Consider the following 22,949-nt stretch of genomic DNA (forward strand, 5'->3'; position numbering starts at 1 on the left):
GAAACAGTTACCCTTGCTGGCAGAGACAAAAATCAATTTGCAGGGTGCTGTATCAGATGATCCAGGGGTACTGCCATCCTGGGACAAATGCTACTGGATATTTTCACGTCTCTGTGAGGTACAGGCAGTTAATATTAACCACATTTTTTATTTTATAGATAGGAAACAAGTCCAGGAATTAAAACAGATTAAGCAAATAGCCTGGAGTATTTCAGCAAGCCACTGTGAAAACTAAAACCACAAAGTTCTACTTAGGTTTTGACTCACTGCGTAGAAAAATACACTAAATTTAGAGTGCAAAAGGCAGAATGCGATTCAGGAGGCCCTGTACCAACAAAACCTTAATTATGGCTGCAACAAGAACGTGGTCTTGAGTGGTTAAAAAGAGCTGTTAGCCATTTTTCTCCTAGCTAAAAGAGAATCTGGGCTTCCCTCAAAGAGAAACCAGATGTTTTAACGGAGGGAAGACTGGACAATGATGGAGTCCAAGAGGGTGGGAATAATGTCACGTTGAACCTTATTTGCTTGGACGAAAGCCACTTGCCGGTCACCGGGATGCACTGAGAATTTACTAAGTACCAACTCTGGACGACGTGACATTCGAGGAAAGCCAAACACTAAAAGTTTCTAAACTCTCAGAGCTCAAATCTAGCTTGCTTGCTTTAAAGTCACCCAGAATTTCAGAAATAATATTCACAAAGGCATTTCATTCAAACCCTTGCAAACATCGTACCTTGAGACATTTGAGTAAAGAAGGCAAAAGAGGTGCTTGAGAGAGTTTGTGCTTCCAAGGCGGCTGCAGCCTGATGACGTGCCCCAGCAGCGACAGCGCGGGCAGCCGAGAGGCGGCTCTGCCCATACAGTCATTCATTTTGTCCAAGAGGTGCTAAACACATAAAAGAACAGGGGAAAGAGGTCTCAGTAAGGCTGGGGGGAGGGGGGAGGAAATCAAGGGAAACAAGGGAAATTCTCCTGAGAACGTAGCAGATGACACAAACAGAGGCAGCGAGGACGTACGCCAGCTCCTCGAGTCTCCACAGATGGGAAGCAAGGGCCATCCAGGTGAAGAGATCAAACGAAAGAGCTTTAAAAACCACACTGGCACACAAAACACCACTGCATTTGGCCTGAGAGAGGGCAGCCAGCTGGCAAGTCCGGAAAAAGTATCCCATAATACACAGGTGCAGGCCGGGAGGGTGAGGGGCAGACTCCCTCATGGACCCTCTTGTTAAGTACAAATAAGCCACTTTTTCCAAAAACTGCTGGTCCTGAGCCTGTGGCAGGTTGTTGAAGCTGTGAGAGTAGCAGCTGCTTATTGCTACCATAGCCCAGTCTACATGGTTTGGCCCCAAATATAAATCGGGTAATCTAGAAGTTAAAATTCAGCCCAGAAAAACAACAGAACAAGATATACTGGAAAAGGCACACAACGGCAAGGCCTTCAAATCTTAGCGAAGCCACTAGCATTTAGAAACTCAACACTTAACCAAAGTACGCAACTACAGTGCTTTGTGAGCTATTTACCACCAACAAAAATAAAACACTAAGGAGCCCTCCAAGTGCCTGGTGCTGGGCAACAGGACTCAGCAATTAGCCCCATAGCTGTATGGACCCATAGATTTTCCCATATTGATTAAGTCCAAAATCCTATTCAAAGCATGGATTTAAAGATGGGCACCTTACAGGTCAAACTGTCACTATACAATGACAGCACTGGAATTATAGGATTTCTTGGAACAGAAAAAGCTTAAAAAAACCTCTGGAATATGTTTTATTTTGTAAACTTTGCAGGACACATGGGTTCCGCAAATTCTTTTTCCATGTGGTTGCAATCTGGGAACAGGATCATCTGCGGCACGGAGAAGATGAAGGAGCACGCTCTGGACACACTGCACGGGGTGTGCACAGAGGCTGCCACACCGGTCGGGGCCAGACTGAACGGCCCAGCACTACGCTCCAGCAGTTACCTTGTCGTGCGGCTCTTGCAAGGTAGTCAGGATGTGCAATACCGGCTGAGAATTGGTTTCCAGGTAATAGTCCACCAAGGTGTTTACGAGCATCGGACCACGGTCTGAACAAAGGAAAGGGAAATAATTATTTCCTTTAATATTCTAAACTTACCTCAAATGGCTGCCGGTCATAAAATCCAGAAAGTATTTCTTTATATGCTCCCCAAAGTTACGTGAAGCATTCTATTTCTACCCTTCAATCTATTTAGGTTTAACAATAGGATAATACCAAATTAACCTGCCTAAATATCCGTAAAAGCATAAAAATGCTATCTCCTTTTTTTATTGCCTTCTTTGGTTATAAAATTGTAACGATGTCCACTGATAACAACTCAGATGATGTGAAAGAACATAAAATGAAAGTCCTCCTCACTACCAGCCTCTCTCAACCCACTCTTCAGAGACAAGCATCCTTGAGTTTGGTACACGTCCTTTCAAACCTTTTCCTACTTGGATAACCACACATGTGCGCACGCAAACACAAAGCCCCCACACCCACGTACACGCAGCCTGTGTGTGTGTTTTCTTCCACTTAACAGTGTGTTGCAGACACCCTCCCATGTCGGCACCTCTGACCTACTTCAGTCTCCTCACTGACCTGGAGCCCCACTGCTCGGCTCTACACGACTCAGTGAACCAGTCACCTACTGAAGGATACTTGGGTTTTCCCAGTTTTCACTAGACTTCATTCAAGGCTATAATGAAATACAGACTCTTGTCAGTGGGACACTTGGTACATGCTTCTTAATGGGTGATGGATACTCCAAAAAGGCTGAATACTAATTTATTCTCCTGCCAACAGTGCCCATTTCTGTAATCAATATTTGATTTCTGTCAACCTAGCCCCATAGCTGCTTACCTAGTAAGCAAAGAAAGGTACTGTTGAAATTCCTGTTTCTCTGATTAAGGAGAGGTCACGCATTTTTATACCAGAAATCACATATGTGATTTCTGCATGGCATTTGCTTGAAAATACTTGGGTGGGGGGAACAAGGGAGGTGAGATGAAAACAAGAAGGCAGCAACTTTGAAGCTGGGTCGTGGGTTCATTATGTGATTCTTACTTAATAAGTTTGTGTGTCTCTTTGAATATTTCCATAATAAAGCACACAGAGAGTGAATCTGGCAGTTGATGCTCTTTTCTCAGTGGTTTTGGAGACTCTCCTTAGAAGATGAAAACCAACATCAGCAGACTATAGTCACCCACAGGTCAGTCTCTTCTGATGCGCAGATGAGCGAGAATGGGCGCGACCCTGCTTACCAGAGCTGAGGTTCTCTTTAAAGACAGCTGTCACATCATCACGCACACTCAGCACGGGGGAGTCCAGCATGGACAGGAGCTCCCCGATATTCGCTTGCTGGGCCATTATCTTACACGACTGTGCTGCGCCAGGTCCGGGACGTGCACTAGCGAGTCTGCAGGCTCTTCATTGGTGCCACTACCAGACTGAGAAAAAGGAAGACACACAGTGTGACAAAATGGCCCCATTTCTCCCCATAAAAAATTACCTGCAAGAGAAGCCAGCGCATATGTTCAATGCAGTGAAAAGCCTGTCCAGAATTTTGCTGATGAAAGAAGCTAGGGTGTGAGAATAATTCTACATTTGACAATTTGTGAAGAAGAGGTCTATGGAATGCAAGCACCGGAGAGAGACGGAAAACCCTGCTACGAGTCAGAACCATCGCGGCAACTTAATGCCAGGAACAAAGCAAAGTTTTTTATTTTTATTCCTACTTCTGACTCTGCCTTTGGTTTTGGCTAAAACTATGTTTACGTTTTAAATCATCGATCTAAAAAGTAGATGAGGGGTGCCTGGGTGGCTCAGTCATTTAAGCGTCTGCCTTTGGCTCAGGTCATGATCCCGGGGTCCTGGGATCGAGCCCCAGTTCGGGCTCCCTGCTCAGCGGGGAGTCTGCTTCTCCTGCCACTCCCCCCTGCTTGTGTCTCGCTGTCAAATAAATAAATAAAAATCTTTCAAAAAATAAATAAAAAAAAAGTAGACAAACTATTTTCAGAAAAAGAACTAAAAACATGCTGTTTTCCTCTTGACACTCCCATCAATGTCTAGAAGCTGGTCTAGCTTGTTAGGTCACAGGACCATCCGTTCAATACTTCAATACCTCATTTGAAGCAGGGACCAAGTCTTGATATTTCATACAAACTCCTCCCCCCAGACATCTGTCACACTCAAATGCCATTGGTCACAGGCAAGAGGCATGAAGTGGGGGCACAAGGGTAAATCTGCCCCCTTCAAAGACTCCATTCCTCCTGATGATGGAGCCGCTGCCTTATCTTTATATACAAAAAAAAACAGCTCATTCTCCAGGTGTCACTATCCACATTTACAATTATTTTTCTTTCCACTTGGGTGTCTAAAGGTATATTTTCAAAAACAAGCAAAACCAATGATCATTTAAGAGATAGGAACTGCATATCTTTTACAAACATCAGTGAATACAGTCCTTAGACCAGTATCATGCGGTTGGTTCTTCTGTCCCCATTTTGCGGGGAGAGAACAGAAATGAAGCCATTTGCCTGGGGTTGCAAAGCTAGCAAGAGGCAGAACCAGAGAACTGAAATTTGTACCCAGATCTGCTCGACTACATAGCCCTGAGCCCTTCAACGTGACATCAAGCGACCTCGTGGTTTTGATCCTCACAGCAATTCTGTGAGGTAAGCAGATATCCTCTATTACAAATGAGAATATGGAGACTCAGGAAGGATAAGTAACTTTGCCAAGGTCACATGGTAAAGCAGAACTCAGACAGCTCAACTCCCAGGCCCATGGCTGCATCTGTCCTTGGTGGCCATGTTGCTTCCTCCAGCGCTGCTCTGAGTGGCTGGGGTAGCAGCCCTCCTGCCTCACTGGGCACCCAGACCACCCGGGGTGCCTCTTAGAAACGCAACTTCCTGGGCCGTTCCACCACTGACTTGGGGCTTAGGAACCTGCATTTTAATAAGCACCTAGGGAGGAAATATGATGCTAAAGAAAAAGTCCACTAGAGTTAACTCCTCCTGCAAAAATGCCAAATTTAAGCACCAATGGCTCCAGAAACTGGTGAGTATTATTATCTATGCTCTTGTTTAATTACAACCCAGCAACAGCCACTGATTTGGCTCTCGGTGAATCAGAAGTTCATGAGCCAAAAAAAAAGAAATAAATCAATTAAAATGTCTACATGCATTTTTGATAGCTAACCACGATGCAGGAAGTTGCTGGCTCACACCTATGAATATAAATCTTACAGGTAAATCACAAAGGGAATCCATTTCAAAGGGCTTACAACTGGTAAGATTTTCTTGTAAAAGAGTTCAGAGCTGAAAATAGAAACAAATTTCACCTTGTGAGTTGGATTAAATTAAATTTACAAGTGAAGAAAATACCAACCTGTCAGGATTTATTGTCCATGGAGAGAATGAAATGAGAGAAAGTATGCGTACACTCGGCACAAATAAATACTCCCTGAGCAGTGCCCATATATTATCAAAAAGAAAACTAGTAAAAATCATGGGGCCACCACTTTCAAGATGTATCTGGCCTGCCCTCACATTCCTTTCTACTTCAGATAAATCACAAATGATTCTCAGGTTTAAAAGCACTTTTGTCCCTAAGTTTGGTTTTGTTCCAGTAAAACTGCTACCTACCTAGTCTCAATCTAGTGAGACTCTGAGTTTATATTTTGTGTATTCAGGAGACAGTAACATCAGAGATGGTTCCCCAAATCTAGGCAGCCCAGAACACACGACAGGAGTCCAATTCCAAACAAAGATGGCGCCCGTCCAGTCAAGTTGGCCGTAGTCAGGGCTGACCAGCTTGGGCTACCTCGCTTGGTTTTCAGTTTTTAAATGTCATTTTAGGTGTCAAAGTCTGGTTTCTGGAGCCTGCTCCTTCCAGATACTTTATAGAAAACAAAAATAAGGTTTCATTCTAAAACACATTAGTACATTTCTGGCAACAAGCTTTTCTAAAATTTTTCTAAATTTTCTAAAATTCTACTTTTCAACCATATTTTTTTTTTTTAAGATTTTATTTATTCATTTGAGAGAGAGAGAATGAGAGAGAGCACATGAGAGGGGGGAGGGTCAGAGGGAGAAGCAGACTCCCTGCCGAGCAGGAAGTCCGATGTGGGACTCGATCCTGGGACTCCAGGATCATGACCTGAGCCGAAGGCAGTCGCTTAACCAACTGAGCCACCCAGGCACCCTCAACCATATTTTTTTAATCCTCCCAAAAAAATATAAATCTTGGGTTTCATGTGAGGTTCCTCATGTAAGTGCCCCAAGTTCAAGGATTCTGACATTCAAAAAGGCCCTCCCAAGAATTTAATCATGAGCTTTTAGAATCATTCCCATGATTGGAATATCTCTTCTTTTAAAACTCATTCAAATATTTCTCAGGGGGCTACACGTAGGGTGCTGAGAGGGAAGAGCGACTTGGCACACACGACGGAGAAGGGATGTGGGAGGAGGACGTGGGCAGGGCTCAGTGGGTGCACCGAGTGGGGAGGGGGCCAGCTCAACCTGAACGTGGTGGGGGCAGTGAGGCACACCCATGTCGACACACTTTCCAGCCTGGGGAAGGTCAGCTGGGAGAAGCCACGTGAGGCGAGCTCCACAGGCGCGGGCACCACCAACGCACAGCTCAGCCGTGAAAGCCTCTCCTCCACTCTGGAAACAACCAGGTACAGGACACAGGGGTCGGGGCGCCTCAGTGGCTCAGGTGGTTAAACGTCTGCCTTCGGCTCAGGTCATGATCTCCAGGTCCTGGGATCCAGCCCCACGTCCGGCTCCCAGCTCAGCAGGGGCTCTGCTTCTCCCTCTCCCTCTGCCTCTGCCTCTCCCCCTGCTTGTGCTCTCTCTGTCTCTCTCTCTCCAATAAATAAATAAATCTTTAAAAAAACAAAACAAAACAAAAAAACACAGGAGTCAGGAGAAGCCGAAAGTCAATACCTAGGTTAGTCCAGCTCTGTACCCTATGTGCCAAAGCAGCATTCCACTCAGGTGAGTGGCATCTTCAGTGGCCGCGTGCCACAGTACAGTGCTACAGCTATTCACATAGGGAGCCACTCCCACCCCAAACCCTGTCACTCTGCCGGTCTTCTGGATCTCAGGAAAACACGACCATCAGTCTAAAGCAAACACTGAGGCGATGTCCTCAACTTCTCCACAGCTCTTACCCTCCCCTCTGATCTGTCAGCAAACCCCCCGGTTTTGCTATCCCCTTTGTTGTGGGCCCAGTCCAAGCCCCATCACCTCCCATCCTGTTCCCCTACGATGCATTGGCCACCAAAACACCACAAAGACTCTGAAATATGGAAATCAGAATCCATCCCTCTCCTGTTTAGAATCATGCAATGGCTTCCCATGGAGGCAATAAGAGCCGAACCCCACGAGTGGCCTAAAGGCTCCACGTGCTTTGGCCAGTTGTGAACCCCCCAGCCTCCGTCTGCTTCCTTTCGCACCATTCTGCCTCATCATTTCGCAGATCTAGTCCCAGTCTCCCAAAAGCCAGGAAAACTGGTTCCTGCTCAAGGCCTCTGCCCTTGCTGCTGCCTCTATCCCTGGAATGCTCTCTCCCAGATCCTTGCATGGCTGACTGTCAGTGAGGTCTCTGCTCAAAATATCACTATCTCTAAGAGGTCTCTCTTGACCACCCAATGGAAAGCAATAGGGGGATTGTTAGTTACCACCTTTGAATAAACCAAGTTGAAACTTTAAAACTGGTCATCAGATTCAATCGAACAGAATACTTAGTATGATCTCAACATGCATGGAAAATAGGGATTCACCCAAGTTTGACTTTAGTCTCCATATTTGGCCAACATTTGGCTTTGGTCTTTAGAATGTTTGAAACTTAAAACTGTCATCTGCCTACTTCAGCAGCATTTCTAGCACCCCTCAGTGTGTGTGATCAACTACACGTCATTACCATGATATCTAACCTACATGATGTCTGTAATGTGGACAAGGCATGCGTTTAGAATTATTGTTAAAAATCTGAATATTCACTTTTGAATAAAGGTAAAACACTCTAGCTGTAACATCCAAGTTTTGTGTTTTATAAGTTGAAACTCTTGTCAGTTTAAATACAAATGTATACCAATTAGAAAAATAAAAGCTCTTTAGTTGATCAATGTGACTTTTATGTTCAAAAACAATCAAGAACTTTCAAATGGCTAAATATATTAATTAACAATATGAATATTAAAAGTAGATTAGATAAATAACTTTACAAATAAGAGTAATTACTCTTTGAGCCAAATGTTTATAAAAATTTTAATAAACAGATGGCTAACTAGAAAGAAATTATATTTTAATTCTAAATTTTATAGAATCGTCTTGTAGCATTTATTACAAACAAAAATAAACTTTTAAAACTGCATTTAAGGGGTGCCTGGGTGGCTCAGTTGGTTAAGCGACTGCCTTCAACTCAGGTCATGATCCCAGGGTCCTGGGATCAAGTCCCGCATCAGGCTTCCTGCTCAGCGGAGAGCCTGCTTCTCCCTCTCCCTCTGCCTCTCTCACCTGCTTATGCTCTTCTGCTCTCTCTCTGCCAAATAAATACATAAAATCTTAAAAAAAAAAAACTGCATTTAACTTATAGTCTTAATTAGTAGTCTTTCAAGAAAAAGTCATATTTGGGAATACTTCACATCTAATATAATAAAATGTCAACCTGTCACCTCAATTTTATGACATGAAAAAGTCCAAAATCACAGTCAACGACAACATCCATGATAAATCATCTTCGAGTCAAACATAAAGAATATAGAGAGTATAAAGAAAACAATGTTAGTGAAAAACTGAAATCCCCTAACACATTTTACAGTCACTAATCAAATTTCAAAACAGACCTTACAAAAATACTTTAGGAAGACAATGTCTTGTAGTTTTGTGTCTATGAAGGTTAAAAATGTAAACAAAAAGCTTGTCAAAATGATGGCTACAGGTCACCAGCAATTATTAGTAGCTAAAGACAAAAGATCTGTGAGGCTAGCCCAACCTATGAATCCCAGATACAGGTTCCTTCTAGAAAACAATCTCCCAGAAACGTCCCTAAATTACATTCCGCTTTGTCCATAAAGGTTAGTGATGGCACTGCCTAAGGCAGCCGGAGACGAGCGTCTATTCAGCATCACACATGTGACACAGTGACCACAGGAGCAATCTGGCTGCTAGTCCTAACAAAGTCATTTTTCTACATTAAAACTCCAAACTTGGGACGCCTGGGTGGCTCAGTCAGTTAAGCGTCTGCCTTCGGCTCAGTCATGATCCCAGTGTCCTGGGATCGAGTCCCACATCGGGCTCCTTGCTCAGCGGGGAGTCTGCTTCTCCCTCTGCCTGCCGCTCCTCCTGCTTGTGCTTGCTCGCTCTCTCTGTCTCTGACAAATAAATAAATTAATTAAAATCTTTAAAAAAAAAACAAAAAGCAAAAAAAAAACTCCAAACTTTACAAACCTAGCTACTAAAATGTCATACAATTGCAATACTGAAAAATGTGGAATAAAATTTGAAATTTACGACGTGTGTTATTCAGCTTGGGCCTCAATGATGCGAACACGACCACCTGACGCTGGATTCAAATTCACATTCTGCAGACTTCTAAAGAAGGGACAGTGTGAACTACACACAAAAATGTTGAATAGGAAAAGTCACACTCAGAAAGCTCCCCCTACTTGTGAGAGAATGCTGCTTCTGCCTTCCTGTTAGATAATTTACAGGCCGTACCAAGTTTCTGTGACCAGACATCCATCTTGAAGGTAAAAATCCCTACTTTATTTCACAATTCCTATGAGGTAAGGTGAGGCAGGCAGTGATATAGTAACTGGCAACCAGTGAGCCATTACATGAACCCATGAGCTAAACACACACAGACAGCAAACCAGACAGCTTCCCTATCTTCCCCACACCTTCCCACAGACACACGATGCTGCTGTGTTGGGCACTCTTACCAGTAAACTCAAAATCACAGCTCAGTGATAAGTCACATCACTAAGGCCAAGTTCATATCCACAAAAGTGCCAAAGCCTCAATATTTATGAAGGATATATTCTGGGACCTTGAGAATCCTCCAATTCCTAGAAACTGTCACAGCATATAGTTCACCCCAAAACACTAATTAAGACAATGAATAAATAAAGCCAAGTTAAGATGTAAATGCTAATTCCTTAGCTCAGGGGTTCTCAGCCCAGGATGTACATTAGAATTACCTTCATAAAATCCTGAAGCCCAGGCCCCACTCCAGAACAAGTTAAGGGGTGGGGCCGAGAGAGCACATTTGGTTTTTTTTACAGATCCAAGTGGATTTCCACAGCCGGGGTTGAGAGCCTCTGCACTAGTCAAATGACTCGCTCCAACACAAAGTCTTCGATTTCATTTAGTGGCGAAAACCAAACCTCGCTGCTAAACAGAACTGATCTGAGTCACAGGTCCACCACGTGCAGCTATACAACCTTAGGAAATTCAGCTAATATCTCAGAGCCCCATTCCTCATCTGTAAAATGGGGCTACATCAAAAGTGTGGCTGTGAAAAAGCAAACGAGTAACACATATAAAGAAGGCACTGAACACAGTGTCTCGCACTGAATAAGCAATTAATAATCATGGGTAATTTGACAAAATTACTTCATGCCACAGAAGGACCAGTTCCTAGTAAGTAGCTAAAACCAGAACTGTTAAATGCTCACTGCAAACAAACACACACACCCACACACCTGTATGGGTGAACGACTCCCTTCTGTCTCCCCCAACCCCTGGACTGAGTTCATACCTTACCTGTTCTGGGGACAATTGGTACTTCGGTTTCCAGTGCTGTCAACCTGGTGTCTTTCATGGTCACTGAAGGGAAAAAACACATATAGTGTATACAACAATCTTACAATGAAGTGAAATCCCAGATGCACCCAGGGGGAGTTTAGGGTTCACCTGGTTCGACCTCCTTCCTGCCCCAGCCCTGACAGGTGGCCAGCTAGTTTCCACAGGAATGAACACTTACAACAGTGGGCGCACGTGCCTCTCCCTGTCTACATTTCTGAACAGCTGGTTGCTGGAAAATTCTTTATATTGTGCTGAACTTGTAATCTCTGCCTTTTGTTAGCTGTCTGTTTACTGAAGCTATAAACAAATGGGCAGGATGGGCTCCCGAGTCCTAGAGTTCCGAGGTACAATCCCAGCTCTGCCACAGATTAGCTGGGCCACTTCTGGCAGTTTCTCTCAGGTGCCTAACGTCTGACCTTATTACTTCATCTGGAAAGTGGGAAGAATGGTGGCCTCTACCTCAGAAGGCTGTGTGGGGTTACACAAGACGATGCACCTGGAGACCCGGCGCAGCCCGGGGCACAGTCATCACTCAAGAAGCCCTGGGACACACGCCCCGAGAGCAGGAACGGTGCCGGGTGCAAAGCACTTAGTGGGCCTACAACTGGTCGCCAACGGCCCATACTCCCCCTCCCTCCCTACAGCCCTGCCCCTCTCGCCTCCCCACTCCCAAGCTAAGCATTCACCCCTAAAATCTCAGCTTAAACATTTGCCCCATCACGCCTTGGTGGCTCAGTTGGTTGAGCAACCGACTCCTGGTTTCAGCTCAGGTCATGATCTCAGGGTCATGAGATCGAGCCCCACGTCAGGCTCCATGCTCAGCAAGGAGTCTTCTTGAGATTCTCTCTCCCTCTGCTCCTCTTCACACTTGCGCATGAGCGGGCACTAGCACTCTCTCACACCCTCTCAAATAAATAAATCTTAAAAAAAAAAAATTTGCCCCATCAGAGAAGCCTTCACTTCCCTCCACTCCCGTGCCCAGACTAGGTCAGGTCCCCTGTTATATTTGCTTAGCAGCCTCTATTTCTTTGTGTCACTTACCACAACCCAATTAAATAAGCGTAATTAGTTACTGAACACGTCTCCCTCCCTAGAACAGAAGCTACACCCAGGCAGAGATATTAGCTCAGTCAGTACCCATAGCTCTAGCAACCACCACCGTGTCCAGTACTTGCTGACAATGTGGAAGCCATTACAACAGTTCTTAAATAAACATATGAAACTGAATCTTGCCTTCAAAACAGTGTGACCTTAATCTGATCCTTCCACAGGACAAGCATAAAATATTTGTGGACAGCTATCATTTCTCTACCTTCTTCCCCTCTTTACCATACTTTCTGTCTAAATGATCTCATATTAAATAACCGTATTAAATAGGAGTCTCTACAAATACATTCCAATCTGCCTTTAAAATGTGGGCCATTCAAACTATATTTAGGTATCGTCTGGTCATGAGATGGGAAGTTCCGCAAGGACAGGGACCATCTGTTTGGTCCCCCAGTGGACACCCCGGGCCTACTGCAGCATCTGGCACTCAAGAGGCAAATATACTCCGTGCAGGCCAGCAAAGGTTTCACCAACTTCTTTGGTCGCCGTTCCAGGGTGGGATGCAGAGTATGGAAGCTGAGCCTCTCACGCTGCGTCTGTCTAGTGAGTTAGCACGGGAAAGCTTGCCAACAAGCCCTTCACTATACTATGATGCTCAAAGTCGAACTCGTGGATGGAGCAACTCTCTGACAATTAAAATCTCGTGCCCCACATGACCGGGTAATTATATCTCCCTGTGAAGCACATTCTAGGCATTAAACACCAATGGTCCTCAGTGGCATATTCCAAGTGTGTGTCCACTGCTAGGAGGAGGGCTGGCCTCTCAGAAAGGCCAGCCAAATCGTTCAGATGGGGAATGCCTGCCTGGCCACAGTCAATCAAGAAAAGAACTGGAATTAAAACACAGAGGCCTCTAATATTCACAACCTTAACATCAGCTGTCAGTCCAGTGAGTCATACAGACTTCCTGTTATGATTAATCCTAGTTGGATCTTTTACCTGAAAAGGAATATCCAAGGCAAGGGTAAAGTTGGGATATATATAAGATGAGCTCTTGTAGCCGCCCAGCCAAGATCACTATCCTAGACAAACGGACTGGCACAGGAAATCAGAATTTTTTTTGTCCAATGCTCAACATTAAGACTTCTTAAGTTCTTTATCGCTAGGCCAAAAAAATGGTTAATGGTAATAAGTTGTCATCAATCTAATGCTGGCTTGTCAAAGGCTACTTGCCATTATTTATATTTTTAATTATTTACTTATTTATTTATATTTAAATCCTACCCTATGGAGTACTACTAGCTAAAATCATTCCGGTCAGTCAAGTGAGATGTGACCTGTGAACTTCTGAAAGGAAGTGAGGAATGAAGAAGACCCCCCTCAAAGATGTGTACCCCAAAAGGGTGTGGATGGAAGCACCTGTCAGTGCATAACGGGGTCAATCCACATTGTTAACTTCAAGAGCCAAATTAAAGAAGAAACATGCCCCCCAGATCTAGATTTTTCCTCTTTCATATCTGACCCAAAAGCTGTGTTCTCACCTAAAAGCAACACTGTGATGGCACTTCCTACAAGCAGTCTTTTGGGAAAAAGTAAATAAGTAAATAAATAAAGGGTAGGTTTGAGGAAGAAGAAGAGGCTCTGTGCTGTTAGTATTTTGAGATTAAAGAGAAAGAGCACAGGTCAATTTGTTTTCATAGTTCACCTTAATTTCATTCTCAAGGTGTTTCAGATAGGTAGATGGCTTATATACCTAGGATTACCCATGAACTCCAGCTTAACAGCCACGGACTGCTGTCATTGGCTGGACCCATACACGTTTTCACATTTCTCTGCCCTAGGCGAGATGCGTTACAAGCCGTGAGAGTGCTAAGAGCTACCCATCCCTTTATGAAGTGCTAGTGGCAGGCACCGAAAATGCCTTTAGAAAGTATTTTATCTGAAAATATCAGCTGAACATTCAGACTTCTGGAAGGCCAGTACTGTGTGTGGCCTTCTATCCTACGACTCCTGGGAAATGCAAACCACATTGCCTGAGATGACTTCATGCACACCTGTCTACGACATACACCTGCAGGCAGATACCCTTCGCCCTAACCTGCTGTCTCTACTCAGGTTTTTCATATAAAAATTCAAAGACAATTCAGATACGGGTTCAGTCACAGACGGACGATTTCAGTATCAAGTACAGTACAGGTAGAACAGAACCATTACACCATTACGTTAACAACAAAGATAATAGTAATAATCATACACTAAGACACTACTGTGTTCAGCTCTGGCTCAGTAACGGTCCAGGTGATTTCTTAGGACAATATTCTATCAAGCGAACAAAGCTACCTTTAGCACAAAAGCATCCAAAAACGATAAGATACTAGCTCCGATTCCCTCTTCCCACGGACATACAGAAGGAGAAGGGGGTAGGAAACACTACTTTGTATGTCAGAGTGAAGCAGCTGATGGCAAAACCTGTCAAAATGTGTAGTCATGGGTGACTTCCACGGTCTCACAGCTGCAGGCCCTCTCAAGGTCACATGAACTGGGGCAGGGGAGCTCCAGATTCGCCATTCAGAATTTTTGCCATTAGGGACCTTGAAGGACAACTTGCTGAAGCTTATAGCCTATTTCAAAGGTGAATCTTGTCGAACTTGCCTGTAGAGACAGAGCTGGATTTCAGTAAGATGTATCTCTTCTATAAATAATGTTTCTTTTAGCCTGAACAAAATTATTTACAGAGAAAATACAGGTCAGACAGATACCACGTATGTTTCAAAGAATCCCTCTACAGAGCTTTCCCTAAAAGAAATCTGAGCAAACTGTTAAGATTTCTTTAAGTTTCAAGTTCATAGAACTAAAATAGAAATACCCTAGGGAATAAAGGCACAGGGTTTGATTGATAGTCTAGGACAGTGGTTCTCAAATGTGGTCCTCACACCAGCAACAGCAGCATCACCTAGGGATTTGTTAGAAATGCAGACCCTTGGGCCTGGAGCCACACCTCTGAATCAGAACCTCTGGGGGTGGGGTCTTCTGAGTCATTCTGATTCCCACTAAAGGTTGAGAACCACTGGTCCAGGAAGAAGAAGGATGATGCCAAGACACATTAAAAACATATATTTAATACATAATTTTATAAATACTTTGAGGTTCAAAGGGAAAAAAATACATAGTGCATAAACCTTGGAAAAAAGCCCAGTGGAGTTCTGCCAGGTGCTAAAGGTACCAGCACAGACCGAATGCCAGGCCTGACAAGCATTTAGCAAGTTCCATACCTGAGGTCTCCACTTCTGATTTTTTTAAAATGTGGCATTTAAGGTTGAATTCCCAGGGAAGTGTAAAGAATCTTTCAATATAAAAATTTAACAAAATGACTTATAACCCAAACAGCACACAGGTCCATTTTTAAAAGGCTTGGGCCTTTCCTACCTACCCGTTTAAAAAAAAAAAAAAATGTTGTTTTTAATAAAGTCCAAATCCATTTTTAAGGGGGGTAATCTGTCTAGAATAATCAGTTAGGCTGCAAGCTGGGTCCATAAAATTCCTGAATGAATCTGTATGAACTGTTTGGTAGTGATGGGACAGGAAGGGATACTTGATCCAAAACGTCCCACAGATTTTCGGAGGGGAACTGAGGGCCCCCAAAAGTTAAGAACCACTGACCTATGAATTAGTTACAATTAGCAGTTCATGTCGTTTATCAAAGTGAAAGATGAAATGTTTGGGCTCTGAAGTCAACCAACAGGGTTCAAATCCCAGCTCAGAAGCTGAGTAAGTGACCTTAGGCCTGTTTCCTCATCTCCCTATCCTGTCTCTTAAGGCTGTGGGAAGAGTTCACAGGGATCAAGCATGTCAAATACCTAGCACAGTGCTAGGCACATAAGTACCAAATATAAACCTGATTATAACAGTATTGCTACTAAACAAAATGTATTGCTGGGTCCGTAAGGCTTAGCAGTCTCTCCATGTAACAACTTGTATGTGAAACATTGATAAAACCATTCCGTAATTTAAAATGGATACACTCTGTGTTTGCTACTGTGCTCTGTGAACCATTCAAAGTAACACAGGTCTTACCGAATGCATGCAGATGTTAAGGTCGCTACATCTGTTCTTCCTTATCACTCCCTACTGGGCCTTCCATCACCAACAGAAAGACAAAATTGTCCCTCATTACTCAAATACTTCAGTCTCTTTACTTTAGAAAGTGACCTGTGAGTTCTAGGCCAGTAACTGCCTTGTTTTATATCAAAGCTAGGTTTTTAAGGTATTTTACCCGATAGATGACAATCTGAATTCATTCATCTGTTACCTTTTGCTACTTCCCTGGACAGAACAAAAGTTAGCACTGCACAAGGGACAAGAAGAAACTAGCAAGGTCTTAACATCATGTACCTTTTTTATGTAAAAAAAGGTATTCACCCTTTTTTGGGGGGGGGACTCTTTATTTACACCCCCTCCAAAAAAAATATAGACATTAGATATTAAATGACTAATTTCTTGGGACGCCTGGGTGGCTCAGTCGGTTAAGCAGCTGCCTTCGGCCCGGGTCATGATCCCAGGGTCCTGGGATCGAGTCCCACATCGGGTTCCTTGCTCAGCAGGGAGCCTGCTTCTCCCTCTCTCTCCCTCTGCTTGTGCTCTGTCAAATAAATAAAATCTTAAAAAAAAAAAAAAACCATTAAAAAATGACTAATTTCTTGTAACTATAGGCTTCAAAAGGAAATCAGAAAAGAATAATCTCAAATTGCTGATGGTAGACCTCTTTCAGACCAATTTAAATGGCAAAATTTAGTATTGTCATGCAAACTAAATTATACTAAGCAGTGAGGGAAAAAACTCAAGTGTGAATGTATGCTAATTATACACACATATTTTTTAAAGCAAAAAGCTACAGGTTTGAATGTTATTGAGTACATTTTGCTTTCATGCTTAATTTCAGCTACTTACATGACAAACAAAACTAATATAAATAAAACTGATCTCCCAAAGAGAGCCTTATAATATAATGAACATACAGGGAATTACCTTTTAAAAAATCATGTGATATAAAGGAAAGGACAAACAAGTCATCACTCAACAGGTCAGGCTAAGAGTCACCAATTTGCTTGGTTATTATAAAGCCATTAACACTTGGATTCAATCAATTTAGTCAGAATGTTTAGCTGAAGCCCCAGGAGGACTTGAAATCCCAGAAATTTATCAGAAATCCTCTAATTCACAATCCAACTCTCTTATTTCACAGATGAAGAAACTGAAGCTCAGGGAACTTCAATGGCTTGTTAAAAGTCGAAAACTATTTGATTTTTAGGAAAGCTTAAAATGGTTGATGTGTTGCTGTCTTTGGCTCATTTGCATCCAAGAGTATACAATTAATTCCAGGAAAAGCTAATTTTAGTCCACTATGGCTCTGGAACCCGGAAAAGAGCATCCCTGTACCCTAACAAACGGTGAAAGAAGACAGAGCTACAAGATCAAGTCAGCTGTAATTCAGAGCCCAAAACTCACCCACCACTACCCACACCAGAGTTTAGAAACTATTTTAGGAAATGCCTCTGCTATAAATGATACATTAAAGGAAAAATAGCCAAACTGATCCTTGAAGCCACTGGTCTTCAACTTCTGGTGTACAGCAGAATCACCTATGACTTCTTCCAAAATATATATACAGGGTATCCTTGAAGACCAAATATGTAGGTCCACCTACTGTGAGGCTAGACATCTGTGCATGGAGGTTCTGATGAACACTACTGCTTGAGATCTCTTGTTCCCAGCAATTTCATTATTCTGTAAACACTACATAAACAGGTATATATTTGATTTGTCCTAGTAAGACTCTTCAGTTTCAGCTCACAACTGAAACCAAGCACGCACAAAAGGCATCAGATTACACCACAACAGTAGCAGTATGGGATGTCTTTGCTCTTAGCCCAGCAAGGGAGAGTACAACTGAGTCACAGGATTTGAGACATTCCAACTTAAAAGAGATAAGTGAGAAGGCTGGTAGCCAGCCGCCTAAGAATCTAACTAGGAATTTAGAAACATCAAGTCTTTATGACACCAGGAAATGCATGAAGTGAAGAAAGCTTACATCATCTACCCTTCCAGGCACGTGATGTAAGAGTGTTTTGGATAAGATATTAACTTTAGTAAGAGGGTATTTTCATTTTACATCTTCTATAAATACCCCTTAAGTTTACACCAGGTGTTTAGAGGAAGATTCTGCAGCTCCCCAGGGCAATAGCAAAGAATGTTTCAGTGTTTCTGAGGAGCCTCATTTGCCTGATGCATGACTGTTACAGGTCCATTTCCCTGCACAACCCTAAATCAGCTTTCACATTTGCATATTCCAGGTTTACTCAGGAATGTTCAACTTAAGAATCACAGGTGGTTGCTCAGTAAATCAAGGGCTCCCAGAAGATTCAGTTTTATAATGCTTCTTGAAATTTACAGCTCCACTTGGCCAGCATGTTTGAATTCAGATGACTCCAAGTTGATCCCAAAATTATAAATCAAAGTATCTCAGAAGAGTATTATTCTATTTTAGTACTTTTACAGCTTACTCTATGTAAAGTGAAGTACTATTTCTATGCTTTCTATAAAAAAAAAAAAAAACAGCAAGGATTTTAGTAAGCCTTCTTTCTGCAGTAAACGCATCGGTTTTATAAAAACATCAAATACTGGCCAGCCTAATTTAGACTAACGTATTTACAAGCACAACACTGCCATCCCAAACAAGGCTAAAGTGCATATGCACCTACAGCTACGCATCTATACAGCTAAGTACATAAACAAATGTACCCCTCTTCAAGATTAAACACACGCGCACACACACACACACAGGCACTTGTGCACAAACTCTGGCCAACTGATTAATCACTTAATTAGAATGACAGGCTGGCTTTGGTCAAATAACAGATAAATTAGAGTATAAACAGATGAATGTGAGTATAAATAATGGCAGGAGCACAGTCTTGGAACCCACAGCATAGTCCTAGACCCCAATTCCAGCCCTGGCTCAGATAATCCTAGAGGTGTGATCTCAGGCAAGTAACCCTAATCTCTCTGGGCCTCAGTTTCTTCACCAGGGAAATGGAAGCATTAACAGAGGCTGCCTCTTCCCTTTGTCGCAAGGACTAAAGGAGATGACGACTGCAAAGCACTTCCATAGTGAGTACTCCATAAACGTGGGCTGTTGTTATTAGGGGGACCGCGCCCCCCCCAAGCTCCCCCACGCCCAAATCCAAAACACACGAAGCAAAACTCTTTAACAGGAAACACAAAGAGCTTTAATTCTAAAAGGTCTCTCGGACTGCGGGCTCTTCACCCTCCAGTTCCTCAAATGAATGAATGAGCGTCTAGGAGTGGCTCTGCTGTTTCTAAGGTTCACCTCTGCTGACTTTAAGGTAACTGTCTTTCACCATCAATTAAACACCCACAAGCACACCCGGAGTGAGGCACCCTAGTCCTGCAAATTTCAGTGGGGGCACCGAGTCCAGGCGAGTCCTCGATGCCCACAGGCAGCCTCCATTCATTCTCCTCCCCACCGCTGACCCCTCTCCTGAAGCCCCAGAACCAGCCGCCCTCCCCCCACCGGCCCTTCCCCTCCGGCCAAGGGTCTCTCTCCTGCCCTCCGCACCCCGAGAGAAACTGTCACCCCACCAAGTGAGGGGCTGGCGAAGGGGCCCACCTCACCCCTGCCCTCAGCACCGCGCCCCGGGGGTGCAGCCGTCCCCTAGGCCGCCGAGGAGGGACGAAGTGCCGGTCCGGCCCGCCTCTCCTCCCCAGGGACTCGCCAGCTCTGCGGGGCCCCGCCAGAGATAGCGCGTAATAAGAGGGAGGGGTAAGCTCTCCGAACACCCCTTCCCGGGGGTTCCCTCTCCAGCAAGTGAGCCCCTTGCCCCAGTCCCTCGGGGCCTCCCAGACCGGGGTCATGGTGCCAGGGCTGCCCCGAGAAGTCCCCATGAAAAGGAGGGGGAGACACCCCCATACTCACCCACCGTCTCCTCCCCCTCAGCTGTTTACCTCACAGTTCCTCCAGCCTACAGGGCGCCGCCATCTTGGACGTACAGCACCTCCCCCCGTCGTGAAATGTCCACGGTCGCTGCAGCCTCCGCCACGAAAAAGAGTGCCCAGTTGGGTCTCGCCTCCCTCTCGACTCCAGTGACAGATGACCGCGGCTGGCAGCCAGGTTGGACGGAAGAGGCCCTCCTGCTCATTACCGATGATGCGAGCCGTTCGAGAAAGGACTCAGGAGAGTTTGGAAGGTAGGGGGGCGGGGACGGGCGGAAGGATCCCGAAAGGAGGCCGCTGAGAGATCTTGTGACTCCGAAGGAGGCGAAAAGAAGGGCCGGCGTGGCGGGAGGAGCCACGCGAGGGAGCGAGGGGCGGGGCGGAGGTCACGTGCCCGGCCCGGCGGGCGGGGCCGTGCAAGAGGCGTAAACAAGGTGGCCAGGCTGGGTGTGGTTGGGGTGCCTCTTGCCTTCCCTCCTGCCGTTCCTGCTCTTACAGACTTGGCTGCCCCCCTAGGGTCTCTGTGCCCCGATACAGAGCTGCGATCATGTTTCCCAAAGAGCCACTGGGGCCCGCGTGGGTGAAGGGTACGCCTTGGAGCTTTGGAGGAGTGGCAGCTCGCCCAGGCAAGGAGGGAAAAGCTGCACCAGGGCAGCCTTCTTTCCTTTGCAGAATATTTGCAAAATCCCACCTTGCTAACATTAGGAACGTGGTCACGACAGCTATGGGAAACCACCCTGATCAGAGCAGACATCTTTAAAATAAGCAGCCTTAATTCCGTTCCTTCTACTTCTTAGCTGTGTGAACCTAACAAGTCTTGAAGTTCTCTGAGCCTCAGTTTCTTCCTCTGTGAAATGGGCATAATAGCCTTCCCGAAGTGAGGATTCAAGTTCCATGCATAGTAAATGCTCAACAGGTGATGTTCTTCATCAGAGGCGGGTGCCATAAGCACTATGACTGGTACAAAGGGAGTGAGAGCCGAGAGTGAGATGAGTCTAGGTGTGGACTTTGAAAGGTTTTTTGAAGGAGTGGGCATCTGCTTAGGTTTTCAAGGAAAGATACGTTTTATGAAATAGAAATGGAGAAGTGGATGAAAGGAAAAGCGCATTTCAGGCCAAAAGCACCAAGGAAGCAAGAGCCTGGAGGCCGTAAATGCTGGATGACTTAGGGGAATAACAAGTTTTGTCATGGGAACCAATTGGGTCACAATGCAAGTCAGCCTATGATTTAAGGGGCCAGGTGTGTGAGTGGCCAGCACGGTGGGTGCTGTCAGAATTCCGAGGGGCCCAGAGTGGACCCGAGTAGGGCTGCTGCTAGCTTATACAGTGCCTTTGTGAGAATTAGAGACACCCCTTCTGGGCCCACAGCCCCTGTGAGCAGAGCCCAGGGTGTATTTCAGCCCCTACCCTCCCACCCCCAACCCTCCTGAGGGCCCCTGAGCAGTGCACAACCTTTATAACCATGCTGGCTTATTGAGGTGGGGATTCAACCAGTCTAACATGGTGAAGGAGGCATTGGGGGGAAGCCAAGAGTTCTTGATTCAAATGGATCAGAGTTTGAATGCAGGTTTCTGCCATTGTACCAACTGAGTTAGCGTTCGTTTCCTCATCCACAACATAGGGAATAATAATGCGTACCTAGTGGGGATTTGAGGTTGAATCAGTGAGACATTAAGACATAACTAGGGTAAAACCTACTTCAATAAATGTCACTTTTGTTACTGTGTTAATTGTGCTCATGGCCGGCATCCATCACTCTCAGGAGCTGGTCCACCACAGGCTAAATTCTGTGTGGCCACCCAAGCATAGTCAGCTGGGGTGGAGATGAAAAGTTTGGGGGAGAAGGGGAAGGATCTGGTTTCTCCCAGCTCCGCCAGTCCAAAAACCATTTCACAGGAACGGACTACTGCCTTTACATTCATACCAGGTCAGGGACCCAAGCGCATTCGGAGATTTCTGAGGCCAGTGACCGGAGTGCTCAGGTTAAGGGGTGGAGTCAGGGGCCAGGCACTGCTCCAGAGCTCTGACCCAGGAACCTCCCTCCCTACCCCCAATTTTCCTTGGCTCTCTGACCTCATCCTGCTGGAATGTTCTCCTTCGTGGAAGGGAGCAATGATCCATGGAGCTCATCAGCTGCTGGCCCTCAAGGGGGCCATAACCACATTGTTACTGTTTATGCAGTGTCTGGAAGAAGAATGGTAATTGTTCTCTTGATATGGACCACCAGGGACTTGAGAGAAGAGGCCAGAAAGCACAGGCAGAGGCCACCATCCCTTGCCACTCTCAGTTCGGGCTGCCTGGATATTTTCTCCTTCTCTGGGATTGTTTTGTCATTTGCCGAAAAGTTGTTAATGAGACCACTACCTTCCAGGCGCCACCCTGGAGCCTCCTTGTGGCAGGAGCTCCCCGGCTGGGCTTTCTCCAACAGTCATGGTCCGCCTGGCCTGAACGTGACAAGAAACAAATGAGCTGAGCCCATGCTGGCAGGTGGTGCTGACTTGGTGTAGATGATAGACATCCACTGCGCTTGTCTGTGCAGAGTCTCCCCTCGCCTTCCCAGAGCAACCACAGTACCACCCTCACGCCACAGGCACCTGGGCCCAGCCTAGCCGATCCCAATCCCCATCATCTAGCCAAAGTGATTGGCCGTTGGACATGTGACTTGAGCTGGACCAATCAGGGTGCTTCCCTGGGTCTCTACATGGATACTAAAAGAGAGGTTGTCTTTCCCATGGGGTCACGGAACCGGGATGAAGAAGCTGTGATCTTCTACTTCCCCATCTTCTACATCAACTCTGCGAGAAGTCCAGCCAAAAGATGGAAAAGACCTACCCAGAGACAGAGACAGAGATGGAAAAAGAAATCTAATTTGCTATCTCCTGAATTTTTAGAGTCCCTGAGGCTAGATTCGTGCTGGCCTCCCAAGTTCCATGAGGCAGCCACTATTTTTGCCAGTGCTAGTTTTGGTTACCAGGTTTCTCTCTTTTGCAAACAAGAGGCCTTCCAGATGCAATGAGATCTGAAGGCCTTTGGAAGGACTTCACTAGTTCAAAATACTTCTCCCTCA

General features: G+C 45.1%; 1 protein-coding gene across 4 annotated transcripts in view; it reads right to left on the minus strand.

Annotated features, from left to right (window-relative positions):
• TSC1 (TSC complex subunit 1) overlaps positions 1-20,115 on the minus strand; it is a 48,576-nt gene extending 28,461 nt beyond the window's left edge. Inside the window, exons 1-5 of one of the 4 annotated variants that reach the window (XM_032419070.1) lie at positions 19,867-20,115; positions 10,785-10,847; positions 3,270-3,455; positions 1,968-2,071; positions 734-886 (exon numbers count right to left, since the gene is read on the minus strand). In XM_032419070.1, coding sequence (XP_032274961.1) covers positions 734-886; positions 1,968-2,071; positions 3,270-3,375 — 363 coding nt within the window. In that variant the 5' untranslated portion in view covers positions 3,376-3,455; positions 10,785-10,847; positions 19,867-20,115. Of the gene's footprint in view, positions 1-733; positions 887-1,967; positions 2,072-3,269; positions 3,456-10,784; positions 10,848-19,565; positions 19,653-19,866 lie in introns of those variants that run through there. The other 3 variants (XM_032419067.1, XM_032419066.1, XM_032419069.1) reach the window with 3 other exon arrangements.
• Positions 20,116-22,949: the final 2,834 nt, after the last annotated feature.

This window comes from Phoca vitulina, unplaced genomic scaffold, assembly GCF_004348235.1.
Source record: "Phoca vitulina isolate PV1807 unplaced genomic scaffold, GSC_HSeal_1.0 scaffold21, whole genome shotgun sequence".
In the NCBI taxonomy this organism is placed as follows: Eukaryota; Metazoa; Chordata; class Mammalia; order Carnivora; family Phocidae; genus Phoca; species Phoca vitulina.